A 19,153-nucleotide genomic window follows, 5' to 3' on the forward strand; every position below is an offset into this window, starting at 1 on the left:
TTAAAAAAGTAATATCGCGAAAGAATCGAAAACAATTCAAAGATTCAAAAATAATAAGAAATATTTCGAAATTAAATTTGCTCAATTCAAGAATACATATATTCTCCCCCCCCAAAAAAAATAAAATAACATTTCACACACATACACGCGCAAAATTATTTTTAAAAATTCATATATAATTTTGGTCGAAAATGAAAATGATAACCAATGATAGTTTTATATGAAAAAAACGTGTATAATCCGTTTAATAAGAATAATAGTGGTGTATAATCATATAATCACATAGAGATATTAATAATAATAATAATAATAATAATAATAATAATAGTAATAATAATAATAATGTAATGCTAGCGATATAGAATGTTTGGCATCGTTATGTGTTTGCGTCTGTACAGTAGTTTGCTTTTTACAACGCTTTCGAAATTTCTTTCGTGATTTGCATCACGATCAACACACATTCCAAACACTGAAAACACAGACTGATGAGTAAAAGCCTATTCTCTCCTTTTGCTGGGGCGGATACAATATAACAATATTAATACAATAAATCAATTAATTAATTAATAATACAAATAATAATCATAACTATAATCGATATCAATATAATAATAATAATAATAAAGCAGAAATACAATACTAATAACAACAATAACTAATTGATAAATTAATTATCATAACTAATACATAGCACTGAACTATTGTACGATGGGTTAGGCAAATAATTAAAAATTAGCGACAACTCCCTGCCGATCTTAATAATAATTTAAGCAATTGCGAGAAAAAACAATTCATTCTATATTAAAATAGAAGCGATTCTATCTCTTTGCGTCACTTTACGCAATTAATTCTCTCGAGTCCCTAAAATCATATCAATCAACATCGATCGTTGACGATAAGTCGTGCACATAAATTGATAGCTCTAACTCGAATTCCCAAAATGTTGCATCTCTACTACCTCAACACTGTCTTTCAAAAATTTATATTCACACTCGGAATAATGTTCGATAAAAACGGATACACGCAACGAGATCGGAAATAAATCGTTCTTACATATTTATAGAATCTTAAATCATTGTTTTCTTCACAAAAGTGTCAAACGATCTGTGTAATGCTACAAAATTATATATCAAATAATATATATGTAGCATTTTTTCTTCGGATATGTGTAACAAAGTCTTTCTATACAGGATGTATTCCAGAACTATATCGCCGTTTCTTTCATCGACAGATTCTTAGAATAATTTAGATTCAATCTTTTTTTCCAGCTAAAAGTGGTAAAGATCATTGTTGATAAAAATTTGCAATTTCCAACATTTTATATTTTGATTGCTGAACGTCATATTATAAATTTTTTAACAAAGTAAATTAATTTTCGTAGCTATATATATAGAGAGAGAGAGATGTTAATTTACAGTGTAAATTATTTTCGTTCATTCTTTAAGATTGAAAGAAAATTGAATAATTCCATTTTGCATCAAAGAATCTGCGATTTTTGTAGGAAGGTATAATAGTTTGGAACTATTTATCTCTTTTTCTTTATTTTTATATTCTGTGACTGAGAGATAAGCGAATTCCGAAGTATTCAATTCTACTTGAAATATAAATGTGACTGATAACCCAGTCGTGTATGTCTTCTACTCTCTACGAAACGCGGGCGGTGTTTGATTGGATTGTGATGTCTCTGTATTTATTTTTTTAACTCGCTGCGACTCGGTCCTTGCGTTTTGCGGGAATATGAAAAATAAGCCTCTATCGTCAGGTCACTTGATATGATTATCGTTGAAAGGGTGGCGAGCTTTTCGCAAGTTGTGAGCGCGTTGACCTTGTGTCAAGATTGACATTAGCGTGACGGAATTACAATTATTTCAGCGATCGTATGCAGAAAAATATTACATCACTCGCTTCTCTCTTTTTTTTCGTTATACTTGCTGTCGAAAAAAAAAAAAAATACGTAACTGTAAATATTTTACACACTGAAAAAATGGGATAACTTGACTAAACCCTTCAACTAAATTACTATTTTGTTAATTGAACATATATTAGTATTTAAGTCAAATATGCGTTTTATGAGATTTAATATGTCATATTTAATTTAAATATTTTTATATGTAAAATCAACAAATTAATATTTAGTTGAAAGGTTTAGTCAAGTTAGCAAATTTCTTTTTCAGTGCACGGTTCGCACAAGCAGAGATTTAGAAAAAATTATATCGCTGTATATTCGTGTAAAATATACGTGCAAGTATAGAGTGTGATCGCTTTCAGGCACCGATTAAAGATGACACGGTTTATTAAAACAAAAAAAAAAGACATTAATTTTTTTTCTCGAAAAAAGAGGGAAAGCTCAACTGTGTTTTCCGTAAATTATTTCTTCTCGGAGAATCAATTAATTTTACGATTATTTTGGAATTTAAATGAATCGCGACATATGTTGCACGGAGAAAGTTCTTGTACCAGCTGACTATTTGCGTTACCGTAATACGTGTCTCTTCTGTAAAATTCCCATACACGCACAGACACACACATATACAGGTTTATCGTTATACTTATTTAAAAACAACTCGCGGCTTTGCTAAATATACGGAACAATTACTTTTGGTACTGTTTGACGATCGATTTCTCGAACGTTTCTCGCACAAGGAGGGCAAAGAATTACTCTTTTATTATTGATATACCGCGAATAAAATGTGCTCTTCTCAAACTTGGAGATAAAATTCAATTATGTATAAATAATTTCGTCAAGTTTTCGTAAGACATTCCAGAAATCGACCGCGACTGAGATACAATAGTCATTAAAAGTATGCTTAACTGCTTAAGAGATACGTGTTACTGATAATTAAATTATACTATCTTAATCTAAATTTAAGGAACGTCACGTTAGACAGGCAGGGATCGCTGTTGAATTAAAAAAAATTTCATTACTTTTTTTTATTTTATCAACTAATTACGATCATTTATTCTTTGACTCACATCACAAGTGTCTTAGGTTCACACGGAGAGAATTTTCTCTTAGAATTTATCCTAAAAATCATGGTAATCGTGGGACAATATGGTATTGGAAGAATTTGATAAGACTTTCTCTAATTAAATATTTACCACAATAAAACATATTAATATATACATAGTAAAATTAATCGAACATATTTTTTATATTTTATTATGGTGGATATTAATATTTTTTATTGTGGTACATATTAATCAGAGAAACTCTTATAAAATTCTTCCAATATCATATTGTCCCGCAATTACATTCGCAGGATTGTTTTCCAGAAGGGAACATAATTAATTTTTGTTTAATTTTTCTTTATTAAAAAAATGTTTTAAATTTTATTTTCATTTTTTATATTAAATATGAAAATTAGTGTTTATTCAAAAGGACAGTAAATGCTTAATTTTTTTATTGATTCCAAAGAGGGGGCAAATGCCTCCTCTTGCATTACTATGATTTTCAGGGTGAATTCTAAGAGAAAATTATCTTTGTGCACCTTGGACTAAATATGCTGTCATTGTCATTACGTTTCATCATTCGAATAAATAGACTCGTAGATAAAATGATGTGTCACGAATGATGTGCACAAACATGTTAATAATGGAATAGTTTTACTTATAATAAGAAAGCGAGATTTTAATCAATTAAATTAATTGAGAAATTTCGCTTCCTGCCCATCGTGCGCTCGTTCCATCTCCTGTCGGTATAAGCTTAAGCTAATTAAATATGAGCCATCTCGACACTCGTCTCTTCGCTTTTCTCTCCCGTCATTGCGTCGCGATAGAAAGAGAGAGTAGCGCGTTTTTTTTTAGGAGTGCAATGAAAATATGATATGTCTTATGCATCTAGGAAGGATCAACGTGCCTGCTCGCTCGTCGTCTTTGCAAGACTTTTGATATTTCTGTAAGGTAGCTCTTTCCTGTATGTGTGTATGTGTGTGTGTGCGTGAGACAACAAGTTTAGGACTTTAGGACCCGTATGACATTATTAAAAGTAATTACGTATATGCGATTTCTCTCACAGAGACGAATGTTTAAAGAAGCCAGTTCAATATATCAAATCGCGAATAATGAAAAATCTTCAGATGAATAACGGATAAATCCTCGACTACAAGATAGTTTGACGAGGATATTAAATAAATGATAATAATTGATATATCGCATTATTTTCTAATATTTTTATAGAAGCATTCATTCACAAATAAAATGGAAACTGGCTAATTAAGAGTTGAACAAACTCTTAATAAACGAATTTTTTTTCTTCTTATTAAAAAATTATTTATTTTAAGTTCGTATCTTTTCAATCCTGATTTTCTCCATCATCAACAACTGTTAAATACAGAATAAAATAAAACGTAGATTATTGAATTATAGAAACTTTCGATCAGAAACATATATGCGATTTAATCAAATTTTATGTATATATTTTCTTCGTTGCGATTTTAATCTATGCTCCGAATTAGATGTACTTGTATGCGAATCCAATAATTAATTTACATTTCATAAAATTTATTTTACTTGACAGTTGCTGATGATGTTACGAAAACAGAATCCAAAAAGAACTCAAAATAATTTTGTAACAAGAAAAAAGAAAATTCGTGCACTATTTACAGAGCTCGGTTCTTAATTAGCCCGCTTCAATTTTATTTGCGAACAAATTAATATTAATCCTTTGAGTTCCCGCATAAATAAAATTTATTACTGTTTGTCGATTTGCGAAGAAAAAAATTTCTTTCAAGTAGAAGTAAAGTTATAACGTTGAGAGAAAACATCGATAAATCTCTCATTGCGCAAGATTAGTAGCGAATCGCAGGTGGACATCTTCCTGCAGCTGTCATCCCGCATTCGATCAACGAACCATTAGTTCGCATTAGAGACATAAGCGGATAATATAAGACGTCCACAATTCAGATGAGCTACGTTTGATATTAAACGCGATGCCGATTACAAGAGCGCAAATAGAAATCTGAGATGTAGGGAAATAGCAACGAATAGTTCGTAAAACATCGGACCATCATTCCACGGTTATTCTTAAACGTTTGCTGGATATAAAAATGTAAATTTCGACCGTAAATGCTCCAACATGTGGTTGACCTTATTTGTACGCTCGCGCTTCCTTAAACATGCTCGCGTCTTTCTCTCTCTTTCTCTCGATATTCCATCGGTGTACAGAAAGGCACGCAATTGAGAAAGTGGAAGGATACAGATCCAGAGAAAGAGGAAGCATGACATCGAGACGTCAAGCTCTCCGTGCTTTTTCTCAGCGTATATATATGTTTGTGTGTCTGAAGTGTATCTTGGAATAAGGGAGATACATACGGATACATTCACACTTCCACACATACTATTCACATGTATCGGGAAATGATTTTTTTTTAGAAGGCAACGACATTCCGACTAATCGAGCCAATTCTTTTTTCTTCGTTTTTTTCTCACAACGATACGTCGCGATCCTTTCGAACGTGCTTAAACAAGACGATTAACGCGAAAGAGAATTGCAACAGAGAACTCGATGCACCAAGTAATAATGTACATTTTTTTTTAATAGGTAGCATTCTATTTTATATATATATTATATATAAAAGAATCGATATTGTAATTAACGCTGTTGAAGCTTAAATTACAAAATGCGACATATATATATATATATATATATATATAATTACATATTCCATGGATCTATATACGCGTGTAGATACCATAGAATATTTTTCACATTAATTATCGTTACTGTATCTGAAAGCAAAAAAAGAATGTGTATATAGAGACAAACGCACATTTTTTTTCTGCACACATACACATACATACGTACACGCATATACAGACACGTCCAATCGGATTTTTTTCGCCAATTTTCTTTCACTGTAGCCTGTAATTTCGTAATCTCGCGTACGTTAGTCACGTTCATCAATAAATTCATATCTGAAAATGACTATCGAGTTCACAGTCACAATCACATATGTAAATTTCTTTGATTATCGTGAAAAATCGTAAAACGAAACGAAAGATTGTTTATGTTAGCGAAAAAAAGGAGAGCCCGTGAAAAATAGCGTGAACATTATATTAAATCAGTAAAAAAATGATATATTACATACCCCGCAATTTTTATTAATTTTGAAACATAAGAAGATTGCTTTCAACAATTCATATTTCACCAATAACATTCGCTATCTAACAGTTATACACGAAACAGCTTAAAAATAACAAGAATATAAACAAATCTTCTCAATTTTCTCACATTTGCGTAAAAGTATATGTATATAAACGAGGAAGCGTTATATAATTATATAATTATATTATATTAATATATAATTATATTATATTAATATATAATTATATTATTATATAATTAACTAAAAGCATATAATTAACAAAAAGCACACAACTTGTTCGTGAAAAAATTCGATCTACATCATAACCGTGTCTACAGAAAAGTTTCGCGCGCGAAACGTTTATACTCAATCCTAATTAGAAAGATTTAACGTAACGAATAATTTGCGGCGACTGTACACATTCGATCAAGTTTATATATATATAGTATATCCGCATAGCACTTGAATTCAGTGAGCGTTTTGTTATTTTTTTTCAGAACTTCTAAATCGTTAGTGTTTCCTCATCGAATGCGTTTCAAAACGTTTGAATCTCGTTTTTAGCCGGTCGCTCTTGCCTTCACTTATCATAGGTATGTTTATTGTTTATGAGATGTGTGTATATAAAAAAATATGAATCGTCTTGTTTCTTCTATCAGAGGTAGATACGCAGGAAACAGAAGCGATATTCTTAGGTTCTCTTTTTTTTTTGTTTCGTTTTTTTTTTCGCGTGCACTTGGCTATTATGCGCGTGCCGGGTCTCTCTCACGGTTATAACATAATTTTTTTTCTTTTTTTTTCAAAATTTACGTAGCGTACTTTTAAACGTATCGCTTAAAATCAGATTTTACAAAAATGTACAAAATAACACAACACAGTCATTCCACCATATTTTTCCACACTCAAAAAAGATGATGGATAATTAATTTAATTAATTAATCGCCGCAAGAGAGAAACAAATGTCGAATTAAACACGAACCTATAGATATTTTATAAAATAGTTATGTGGCATCCCGGTGCAATAATCCAACAATTTCTACCTACTGCACTTAAGGTGCCCAGTAATTTTAATTTACTTACATATTACATTTCTATAATATAATAAAATAATTAGCTGGTCTACTACAAAGACACAAGAGCTTATATAACAGTAGGAAGTTACAGTTTTTTCCCTTATCTCTCTGACGATAAACATTTTTTTTTATTGCAAAAGAGAATTCGTGTTCTACATTTTGGTTAAGTCCAAACAAAACTACCACTTGCTTTGTACGCGCACACATATATGTATAAGGGTATTTATGCAAATATATATATTTATATGTATATACAATCACTAGACTGAAAGATAAACTATAAAAAATGGAACGTTAATGGAAAGTTGCGATATCTGCGTATAGTTATTTTTTTTATGTACATAATTCCGATAATGTAGAATAGCACGAATACACGAATAATTAATGAGCGTTAAAAATATTAATTAAAGCGTTATATGAACAAAAACAAAATATCTCCTACTTGTATAATTTTCTTTCTTTTTGATAGGAAATGCGCGCGCCGTAAAACTTAACGGAACGTCTCTTGGCTATTTCGTCGTTTTGTTAAATTGCTTTTATTGCATATATATCTCTCGCTGTATTTCTTCCAAAGCGAGAAAGACGCTAGGGCGTTCCTCGATCTTGATATCTCTGCGTTCAACACACAACGAGATCGCGTAAATATCGAAACAATTTTCACTTGTGATTCAGCCCGTTTGAGAATCGTTATTCTCAACGGTCGAAAAAATGTTTCATCGTCAATAAATCTTGTATGTCGACGATTCGTCTCTCGCCCCAAGAAAGCGACCGAAGAAGGAAATGCTTTGTTAACAGCAGAGATTCGCGTGAAATAGCAGCAACGCGACGACCGGGATCTCCGTAATGTGTGGTAGTGATAGTGTCCTCGATGGCTGGGACGTTTCGCGCTAGTGTACATCGTCGGCTTGGCGTCAGTCACTACTGCCGCTGCTATTTCCGAAATACTCTCCGGCATCACCGCGACATATCGGACATGTTCGGTTAGACTGTAAAAGCAAACAAAATCGTCGTAATGCAATATCGTGTAATTTGCAAGATATACAATAAATGGTAAATCTGGAGAGATGATACGACTCTTCCTTACCTTAAGCCATTTGTCGATACACTTGGAATGAAATTCGTGAGAGCACGGTAGAACGCGTAGCGATTGGAGAGCCTCGAAATCACACATGCAAACGACGCAATTAGTCTGGTCGCCCTGATGTGTCTCCGCGTTGAATTTGTAAGACGGCAACTGTTCGACTTCCGCGCGAGTCAGACCGCGCGGTTTAGCCTCGCCCAATCTCTCGGCCAAGGACAGCAATGCCTCGTAATTCTCCGTCACAGAGTCAGGCGAGGATAATTCGGCCTGATTGTACGGAGACAGCGGTGGATTGCTGAACATTGCTCTGCGAAATGAATGACGCCGGTTGTTAACATCAGTTATTTTGTTGCGCGCAGTAAGCATTATTACAATTGCACGATATGTCTTACGCGTACAGAAAATGTAGCAGATATCCCGGATACGACATGGGTGGTAACGGAGTCGTGCCTCTCCATCTACTGAATCTCGGTCGTCGCAAAACGTTGGACGTTACTCGTCGAGTTCTGTTCTGCATCATCTCCAATTGACTGTTTCGCGTCTCCGACAGGAATATAGGCGGCGGCGTTGTTACCTGCGTAAGGGCCGGTGGAGAATATGAATGCGGCAATGGTAGCGGCGCACCAGTTGCGGCGCCCACTCGGTGATGATGATGGGACTCGATCAGTTCGAGCTCGACTTCTCTCTAGAAACAAACGCGAGAAACAACAGTTAGCAATCAGGCAAATGTATCGTTTGAAAACTCTAAGATCTTTTCATTATACTTGATACAAATTGCTTAAATATAATTCGAGATTTGGATAATTTTTGTTTTCTTTAATTCGACAAGGAAGTTTCTTTTACCTCCTATAAAGAGATTAGATTAGAAAGATTACAGATACAATATGGATAAATGAGCGTAAGATTCAGTTTGAATTGAGTCCAATTATCTTTCCAAGTGTTTATCAAATTTACCTGCTGAGATAGTTGATGATGCGCGGTATAATCGGTAGTATGGACGGGTGGTGGAGGTGCGTGTGTGTGATGCAGGGCTGCTACAGGACCGCCAGCCGGGGTTGGGTATCCTCTGGAAGCAGCACCTACCAAGGAACCGACGAGACCATGTCCCGGATGTGTTGGGTGAGCAGCGGAATAGTGACTGTGATGATGCGTCACCTGCGGATGAACAATATATATTTATATATTAATGAAGTAATATCCATCAAAATGGAATACGCAATCTTCAAATCAAAACCTAACGAGATCTGTACTTGCATACAAGTATTTTTGTAAAGTACAGATCTCGTGTGGTTTTTATTGTACATGTGTGCAAAAAAAGTAGCTTAGTTTAGTTGAGGATCCATACTTACCTGGCACGAGTGTCCGAACGGGTGTGTTCCATGAGGTGCGTAGAGACTATGAAGTTGACACGGAATTCTGTAGCTCGTCGCTTGCGGATGCCACAGGGGCTCCCCGCTGACGGCGACCGGTAGACCGGACACGCCGACTTGGCTCACGTCGACGACGACGGGCGCGTTTGCACCTTGAGCGGGATGATGTCCCGTGCCGCCAGCCGCCGGATGCGGATGGGGATGTGGCTGATGGGCATTGTGGATATTGTGATGCGAGTTGTGCAGACCGTGGGGATGGGAGCTGTGGATGTTGTGATGGGAATTGTGGAGGCCGTGATGGGAATTGTGGATACTCTGATGGGGATTGTGACTCGGTAGGAACGGATAGGAGAGCCCGAACGAGTCCGTGTATCGCTGATAACGGTTCCTAACCGTCGGACTGCCACGGGTGGACATGTGATTGCGTGGGGAGCGCCGTTGGGGCGCGCCCGCAAATTCCCAAGGCGGTGGGGTTGGATGCAGAGGCGGCGTCGGAGCCGGGGGCGTCGTTTCTCGAACCTCTATCCCGGACACGGCGCCGTTGCGGGATATTCGACGACGTTTCCTCGACGGCGACTCACTCTATAAAATACACATTCCGTTTTACTTCACGTATCACATCTGAGTAACAGTATATCTATCGGAAAAGAAACTTAACTTGTTGGCAAGATTAAACAAAAAAGAAGCTATAACTATTTTTGTTTTATTAGTACAGTAGTCGAAGAACACTTTCACTATATTATATTACACGTTAAACAAGCATCGAGCATACGTAAGTTCGTTGTAGAATAAAACTCACAAGATCAAAATCTGAAAGTCCTTCGACATTTTGTACCGAAAGTAACGAGAAAACTCTGTGGTTTCCTTTCAAATTTACTCGGGAAAAAAAAGAACACAAATCGACAAAACTGAGCCGGAACGTTTACTTTTAGATCGTCAGAAATCACAAATTTAGTCGAATAAAAAAATTAATTCGATGAATTAATTACTATACTATTATGCGCTCTTTTTACTAATCATTGTCTTTCGCTTCCCATCTAAATTGCTCAACAAAAAAAAAAATAGATTGACTGAAATGACTTTTATACCAGAGGGAACAAGAAGAGCTAGTTTTCTCAAATTTACTTAGGAGAGAAAAAGCTATGAATCGACTAAATAAAGTTTACTTTTAGATCGTTGGAAATTGCACATTTAGCTTTTCTATTAACTATTGTCTCTCGCTTCCTAAATTACTTGACGAAAAATATATAATAAATTAACACTGAAGTGACACTTTGGCCATCATCGACGGACGAAACAAAACAACGTTTCTCACTTTTCTGCCATCGTCCTGACTAGGCTGTCTGTAATACGGGGGCGACGGTTGGATCTGCACGGGACTTAGAGGTAGCTGGTTTGTGGCTGAAAAGAGAAGAGGAGAAGAATTATATAACTCCATCTCCGCAATATTCCGCGATCGAGGATGGCAAAACTATTCTCTCGTCAAATTAAACTCCATGCGGTTAGGCAGGAGAACAAAAAAAATTAGATAACAAACTCGAAATTGAATAGACGAGAGAAGAGACGCACCTTGAGAGTTTCTACGATACTCCATGTCCACTCCGCTGGCTCCAAGGCCGGGACTCATGTTCAATATAGGTCCGCGCATCGCGTTCTCCTGGAAATTGCGGCGAAGCAATTAAGTGATTTCCTCGTCGACGAAGAAGGGTAAGGAAATATAATAAAAAAAAAAAAAAAAAAAATGAAGTATAACGCTCACCTGTCCGCAGATATTGATGCGCAACGGAGGGGAATTGGCCGGCGGGCCTACGGGCTCCTGGGGGAAGTGCGGTGGCGGACCCCTCGTCTGCGGGCTATGCTGCGGGGGTGGCTTGTATCCCACGCTGGATCCACCCACGTTCCCGTGATAGGAAACTTCCTTGCCAGCCGGTCCGGAGGACGTGCCAACCCCGGGGCAATCTCTGTATATATAGCAGAAAACGTAAGCGAGAGTGTCGCAGCAAAACACACAATACGGATATGCCGGAAAATACGTAATAAATTCGCCGAGATACGCCGAGCGATACATCTTCGGCGTGTATATACGTGTGTTTGTGATAACTCGAGCTAAAAACGCTGATACCGGCCGCACTCGTAATAGAAATGACTCACATATACGCGATATGGAACGGAGGATGTGTTCCGCAGCACACACCGCATCGATCCTTACGAAGGAATAATCTATTGCGCAACAATATTTTGCGAAATTGCGATCCGCGCGGAGGAGAAAAAAAGTATAGGATATTTTTCGCGATGTAAAAATTTCTCTCGGAATAAAAAAATTAAATCCCCGTTTAATAAATCGAGAATAAATTGCAATTATATTAGCGATCGTTTGCGCTGCTTCGAGTAAAGTTTATGCAAAGTGATCCGGAAACTATAAAATGCTCGTTAATTTAATTCGGGTTTATCGAGTAGATGAAATGACGGGGAATTCAATGTTATTGCAAATTTGAAAAAAAAATATCTCGTCGCATCTCGGGTTTCCGAAAACGCGTATCGATCGACGAATGTAGAACGTAATCTCAATTTTGACAATTAATTTTAGTTTTCATTCTCTGGCATAGAATCTTGCCAAGGTTCGCTCTAATTGTCAGTTCAAATTTTTCCTCTTTTTTCTCTCGTTCGCGAGATATTTATAACGAATCAACCCGTTATTAACGCAAGAATTAATGATACGCAACGAGTCGCGAATTAAGCGAAAATCGAGGTTTATGCTTGAACGTCCTACAATTAAGCAAACATCTTTCCGCTAACAGAATGATGAAAGTCGCAGTCATCAAGAATGCGCCACGACAATATCTGTATACCACGACATATCTTATTTACGAATGGAAAGGAATGTGTGTCATGTAACGTGGCGTAAACAAATCGCCATATGAGAATTATCAGTTCTCCTTTGATAAAAATTTGGCGGAACGTCTTACGCGCGGATGAGAAAAATTTATAATATACGATATAGCACGCAAACGTAGATACGGATCGAGAAAAACAGATTCGTCTTTTCTCGACATTATCAGACGTTTCGTAAGATAATAATCGATATTTGTGTATTTTTTTTCATTTCAGGAAACATGTTTGCAAAGCACATTTATCTGCCACTGCAAGTATTTTTTAAAAATATCATTTTTTTTAGGAATTTTACTGAAGAAATTTAGTTTAAACTTTCGTTATCTCTCGTTAAACATTTTAAAAATTGCGATAATCGACGATCATGTAATTTTATATCGACTATACAGGGTATCCCAGACCTATCGTAAAAGCTGTTAATGGCAAGATTTCTAGGATCATTTGGATTTTTCTTCGGTGAAAATGTCGAGGCACCAATAATTTTCGAATTATAAGCAATTGACGGATTTCTCGCAAACTAAACTTTGTAGAAATAAAATATTAACAAAACTACATTCTTCAGCTAATTTCAGGTAGAATTTACTTTAGTAGACTTTTCATTTAAAAGCTTAGATACAAAGATACAGGATGACAAAAATTGAAAACGTGCAAAAAATGATGGCTTCCCTCGACATTTTCGTTAAGGAAAAATCGTCTCCAAATAATCCCACATGGAGAGAATTTTCTCTTAGAATTTACCCTGAGAATCATGATAATCGTGGGATAATGCGATATTCATAACAAGAAGAATTTGATATGTTCGAAAAATTTACTATATGTACATTATTATTTGTTATTGATAAAATTCTTCCAATACCATATTGTCCCACGATTACCATGATTTTCAGACTAAATTCTAAGAGAAAACTCTGTGCAGGAATCTAGCATTAACAAGTTTGACGGTAGGTCTGGGACACCCTGTATATATCGACAGTTCAATTTCATCTTCGAATTTTCATTAAGAAATTTTTCGAGAAGAGTTCGACGACGAGGAGATATCCGACGAAGCTTAGCTTCGCGAATGCATTCGCTTGACCTATACAAGGAGAGCACGGACGAATAAAGTGACCGTAATAGTTAACGATTCGACAAACTGGAACGCCGCGCGGCGATTTATTTATTTTTGTTAGCCGCGGATTTATTTATCTGTAAGCGCAATCGAGAAATATATAAAACCTGATACTTTTAGTGAAACGATGCGCCGTAAACAATGTATGTATATCAATGAAAATCGAACTGTTAACGTTACGTAATAATGGTATGGCGTTCGTAAAATAGTCGCACCACACGCGACTCTCGCAACACGTGATGTAACACATATTTATATAATATTTTGCCCGCGAATTTATATATATATGTATATATACGACTCGGTAACATTAACATATCATTGTTTTTCCATTACATTGCGTCATTTAAATTTTCTTTCTCATCGTCCTCTGAAACGTGTCTCGATCCTTTCTCTCGAGTCTCACGCGTATTAATTAACAATGTGGTGTAAAATATATAAAGGACAAGAGAACGCGAATGTAATAATTTTTCGATAAAAACGTCTAAGAATAAGTCGCTTTTTCCGCGATAAAAAGACATGGAAAAGTCATCGGTGAAATTGATAAGTATGTGCGCAGGCATGCTACAGTGAGATAACACTAGAATTAAGAAACATATAAATATATAAGACGGAAAAAAATTCAACAAGATTGAAATATTGAAGTGTGCGCGTTTTATAAAACACTCTGTACATTCCCGATGGCCAGTTAGAGCCAATTGGCCGAGCTTATTAATTAACGACTTTCAAAGATGTCCATGTCATGCGTCAATGCTGGCGAGATATATCGTATAGGATGGTACAAGATTACACTAACGTCTGCTCATTGCACAAACAATATGCATTAAAACATGTGAGTTTCAGAGTCATCTAATATCTAAAAATGCGACACAATTTATGGATCTTGTCCCAATTATAAAATCGCGAATTAAATTATATTTATTGAAATTTTATTGCAATATATCTTATATATAATATTTCTGGAAAGAGAAATAGATTTTTATTTAAAATTAAGTCAACGAATAATTAAATGATCAATTATTACTCAATCTATAATAAAAATAAGATAAAATGTTAAAGGATTCTATCTCAAAGTGGGGCATGAATTTTTATCCTCGCAGAGATGTTTGCAGTTCATTCTATATAAATGTAAAAGTTACTGGTACAATCTTTCAGCAGACAGAGAAAAAGAGTTATTGCGTCTCTTGGAAAATGACACAATCATGACGAGACACGTGTTGAGTTGTACAGCGTGTGTACTATTTACAAAACATGAATTTATGTATATATGTATAGAGGCAGAGCTTGACACACGTAATTTCAAAAGTCGAACGCATGAGCCATTTTTCAATATTCTTTTACATGCAAGTTGCAATGTGTGTTTGCATGCGGGGTCGAGAACTTCCTCCGATGATGCTATGCGAGAGAATAAGAGCGGGGAATCGCGTTTAAGAAGAGACTGTAGCATTGAGCGATGCTTTTCTTTTTATTGGGAAACGATAACCGCCGGCGAGAGAGTATCGTTTCGACATTTCGAGGCGAGGCGAGGAGATGCAAATGTGCTGCGACGATGCAGTTGCATGAAAACTCGTGCCGCGAATCAAAAAGATACGTACATATTTCCTCGTTCCAATTTTCGTTCATGATATTTCTATTTATGGGAGTAAATTAAATTTCTTTTTTTCTTTTACGATCTCTTTCTCCCCTCCACTTTACTTGGCACAGAGTCTGTCATTCAAGAGGATCACGAATAGTTGGCGACAAACTGCATATATCTGCAGACAGGATGTCCCGAAATACTCAGCCTTTAACTTCGATGACAGATTTTTCGACAAACTTAGACTGGAATTTTCCTCGATTAAAATCAAGAATTTTCAACTTATATCTTCGAATTACCATGCTATTGCAAATATTTACAGTGTAAATGGAACTTTATTATTCACCTAATTATTCTATATTTAAGAAAAAAATTAACTCTCTGCCATTGGAATTAAAAATAGTAATATCTCACGAGACATCCTTGCAACAAAAGAGATTCAACGAGAAACTCTAATTGAACGTTCGAAGGCTGCAAAAGTTTACACACGTGCGGCAAGAGTATAAGTCACATACCTAAAGAGAAAAACAGAAAGAAAGAAAAAAATCCAGCAAGACACACACAAAAGAGAGACAGACATAAAAATTGCACGCGAGAAGAGAAGGAAAATCAATAAAAAAAACTTGATTTAATTGGTGAACGGATAAACGAGGCCGAGCTCTCTTGAGAAAGGCCCAAATGCGGAAATAAAGTGCATCGTTGCAACCCGTCGTTGATTGTCATATCGATTAATGAATCGCGCAATTAATATGTGGCGACTTCTCTCCAAAAATTAAATGCACGCATAGTTTTGTCCGCCTAGCCTAAACGCACAATATTTTATATATAAACGTATAATCGTATAATAAGATATAACTTTCGCCGAGTCTTATACTGACGTTTGACGCACAAATGCGCGGATAAATAATGGGAACGAGAATTTTTGTCGCGCGAAAAAAAGAAGCTTGCGATCCAACCCGTTAATGAAACGCGTGTCGACTTTGTGAGCGATGGAGATCGAGCGTTTTTCCTAAGCGCGTGTACCGAATAAACGATTTTATTTACACCGGACTTTCCGTGTGCGAGAAGGGTGTCCCAAAAATTCATTTTCTATTAGCAATTTTGCTCTATCAGGAATATTTTAAAAAAAGGTTTTCGATTTATAATCGACTTTCACAAATTAATTGAGGTATGCATATAAATTATACGAATAATAAAATCCTTCTTCAATTTTAATTCTATTTTTTAATTTTTACTCGCGCTTTGAAATTTTAAATTAGCATTTAAATTTTATAAAAAAAACTATCTACTTCAAAAATGTAAAATGATAAAAGTATTATAACAAATAAAAGAAAATGTTACTTGAGACACCCTAAGTAAGCCTATATTGATTAAATCGACAATCATATGTGTTTGTATGTATATGTGTGAGTTTTTCGTTATAAATTCATTGCAAAAACTTTTGTAAAAATAAATTTTTGAAAAAAATGTTATTAAAAGTCGTCTGTCACATCGCGCAACAATTTTATTCAAAAACATATGCATATTCAGGCTAAAAAGTTAAACCGGAAGGCACCCAGGCGAGGACACACGTATAGATAATATTTCGAATAATGATGCAACATACTATATAATTTTTCTCTAGCGAGAAGACATTTAAAAGCACGAACCATTATGTTCGCAATTTCGTACACATGTCGAATAAGAAAAATACATTCAAGCGTCACTCTACTACATATTGAAGCTCTCATCGTAAAACACTAACTAAGTCGAGTCAGTTTGATCTGAGCGATTTTTCATTCGTTTGTACTTTTAAAAAGGAAATTAAACAGTTCTCTATCATATACAAATCGCTTTAAATTTAAAATATTTAATGGCAGATCTGCTTTAAAGAAACACGCATTATTTTACCGTGCGACTTTCTAAAGAGTAATAATTGTCAACAGTTGCGCCAAAGCTCAATTTGTAAACTGCAAACATATATAAGTACACATGCTCGTCGTATTTTGATAATTACATTGATCGACAAAATATTCGTCGAGCACTCTTCCTCTCTCTCTATGTGTATATATATATATATATATATAATGATAAAAGTGCCGACAAAAATATAAAACATATATCCAATATTCACCAGGGGAATATTTCAGATCAAAATTCAAAAACATCCCCATATACGCGACGAAAACATGAATTAAAAACTAGAAAATAGAAACGAATCTCGGAATAATTTGCAAAATGTTCAGAGAGTATTTCGCAGCGCGAAGAGAGCATCGTCGCCTGGGTCCCTGTCCTCGGAGCCGCTCTACGGCGTGCACATGCGTGTACGACGTAGAAGCGGGAGTGCAAGCTGCGAGGGACAACCCCGGTGGCGTTGCGTGGGACGTGGTTGTATACCCATTGTGATATCGTGGCGGGCATTGCCGATACGGGTATTCCTTGTTGCCGGCAGCGTATTGCTGGGGATGTTGCTGCTGCTGCTGCTGTTGCTGCTGCGGCGTCGGCGGCGGTTGCTGCTGCTGATGCTGATGCTGAGGATGCCATCCGCCGTTCCGAGGGTGGGCTGGCAGCGATGGGGCGCGCACGTGCGGACCCGACGAGGCGCCATTGGACATCACGGCTCTATAACGACCCTGCATGCCCAAGCCGCGATGCTGATGACTCCCGGGACCGTTCATTCTTCCCTTCGTTTTCGCCCTCCGCTGGCTCCGGAGGATTTCCTCCCTCTCGCACTCTCTCGCCCTTCTCTAGCTTCCCTCTGGTCTCTCTCATCCAGTGGTGGTATTTTTCCCTTTCTCGAGGATCCTCCTGTTAATTCCTTGATCGTGCCAGCTGTCTCCGGATGTCCCCGTCTCTCGTAGGATCGCTCGCCGAGCCGATCGATCGACGTTAGGTCGCCGAGGAGGTACCTGGCGAGGGTATTTAAACGATGTTACCTAGCCGGGGCAGGTTGGACGGATGTGACAAATCTCGCTCTTTCTCTCTCGGTCTCTCTCTCCCTCGCTACTTGACATTTCGAGACGCGCTGAAGGAACGTCCGAGCTGGCCCCCGAAGCAGCGCGAGCGCTGCCAAGTATCGATACGCGTGCACGATATCGAGATATCTTTTTTGCCATGGAAACTCGTTTATCGTATATCTAGATTTTTCGAAAGAAAAAAATACTCTTTTATTTTCTGTTTTGCGCGCCGCTGAATTTCATCAAGTTTTCCTCTCCGTCTTTATTGAAAATATCGAGTTCTCGAAAATAGATCTCGCAGAACCGAGAAATGTCAATTTAGAGATAGACTTGATTGAAGATATATAAAACGGGTACACGTTTTTATTCAAATGTACGATTTTAAATGCGTCATAAATGTGTCAATCTCGAATAAATTAATTGATGGCCAAATCGGATACGTTCCTCGACGCGATAAATTTGTCCGCGATATCCGCGATATCTGGATATGACTTTTTACACGACTAAACACGTCCTAATCGTCTCTGTACAGAATCTTCAATTTTCCCTCGCTCGTCCTTTAGCTCGTAACCAGTGTTGTTAAAATACACATATATTTTCTGCATAATGAGATCGTACATGATACTTTTTGATAACTACGTTTGAATCTAGATACAAACTTGAATCTACATAATTCGTGAATTAAGATACTTTTATGTAAATTTGTGGAATTTTTGTTCTTTTTCAAAAGTAATAAACTCGAAATTAGAGATCTTTATGTAATATTACTAAAACATTTTTTTTTTCAATCGAGGTATTTAATTACTAACGATTATTATTACAATTAATTCTGCAATTGTTCGTAATAAACATGTCACACATTAAAGCAGATATTTTATTTTAAAAAGAGATTAAAGCTATACATTTGCAGTCACAGATCGTATTTTTACCAACACTGGATCTCGACAGTAAGGCATTTCGTGAAAAGGAGCGGCTATATAAATCGTATATTTAATAAACCGATTGGAAAACGTTTGCAAAGTCACGTAATATTTACATCG

The 19,153-nt window shown here is 36.3% G+C and overlaps 1 protein-coding gene across 4 annotated transcripts in view; it reads right to left on the minus strand.

The window, feature by feature from the left end:
* Positions 1-6,076: 6,076 nt before the first annotated feature.
* Positions 6,077-19,153, minus strand: part of mura (ring finger protein murashka) — a 50,448-nt gene continuing 37,371 nt past the window's right edge. For 2 of the 4 annotated variants that reach the window (XM_029307973.2, XM_029307972.2), the window contains 9 exons: positions 17,554-18,065; positions 11,364-11,565; positions 11,174-11,261; positions 10,920-11,005; positions 9,584-10,186; positions 9,189-9,389; positions 8,627-8,919; positions 8,238-8,541; positions 6,077-8,139 (listed from right to left, as the gene is read on the minus strand). In XM_029307973.2, coding sequence (XP_029163806.1) covers positions 8,065-8,139; positions 8,238-8,541; positions 8,627-8,919; positions 9,189-9,389; positions 9,584-10,186; positions 10,920-11,005; positions 11,174-11,261; positions 11,364-11,565; positions 17,554-17,834 — 2,133 coding nt within the window. In that variant the 5' untranslated portion in view covers positions 17,835-18,065 and the 3' untranslated portion in view covers positions 6,077-8,064. The remainder of the gene's footprint in view (positions 8,140-8,237; positions 8,542-8,626; positions 8,920-9,188; positions 9,390-9,583; positions 10,187-10,919; positions 11,006-11,173; positions 11,262-11,363; positions 11,566-17,553; positions 18,066-19,153) is intronic. The other 2 variants (XM_029307974.2, XM_029307975.2) reach the window with 2 other exon arrangements.

This window comes from Nylanderia fulva, unplaced genomic scaffold (genome assembly GCF_048542155.1).
Source record: "Nylanderia fulva isolate GAGA-0341 unplaced genomic scaffold, ASM4854215v1 Scaffold12, whole genome shotgun sequence".
NCBI lineage: Eukaryota > Metazoa > Arthropoda > Insecta > Hymenoptera > Formicidae > Nylanderia > Nylanderia fulva.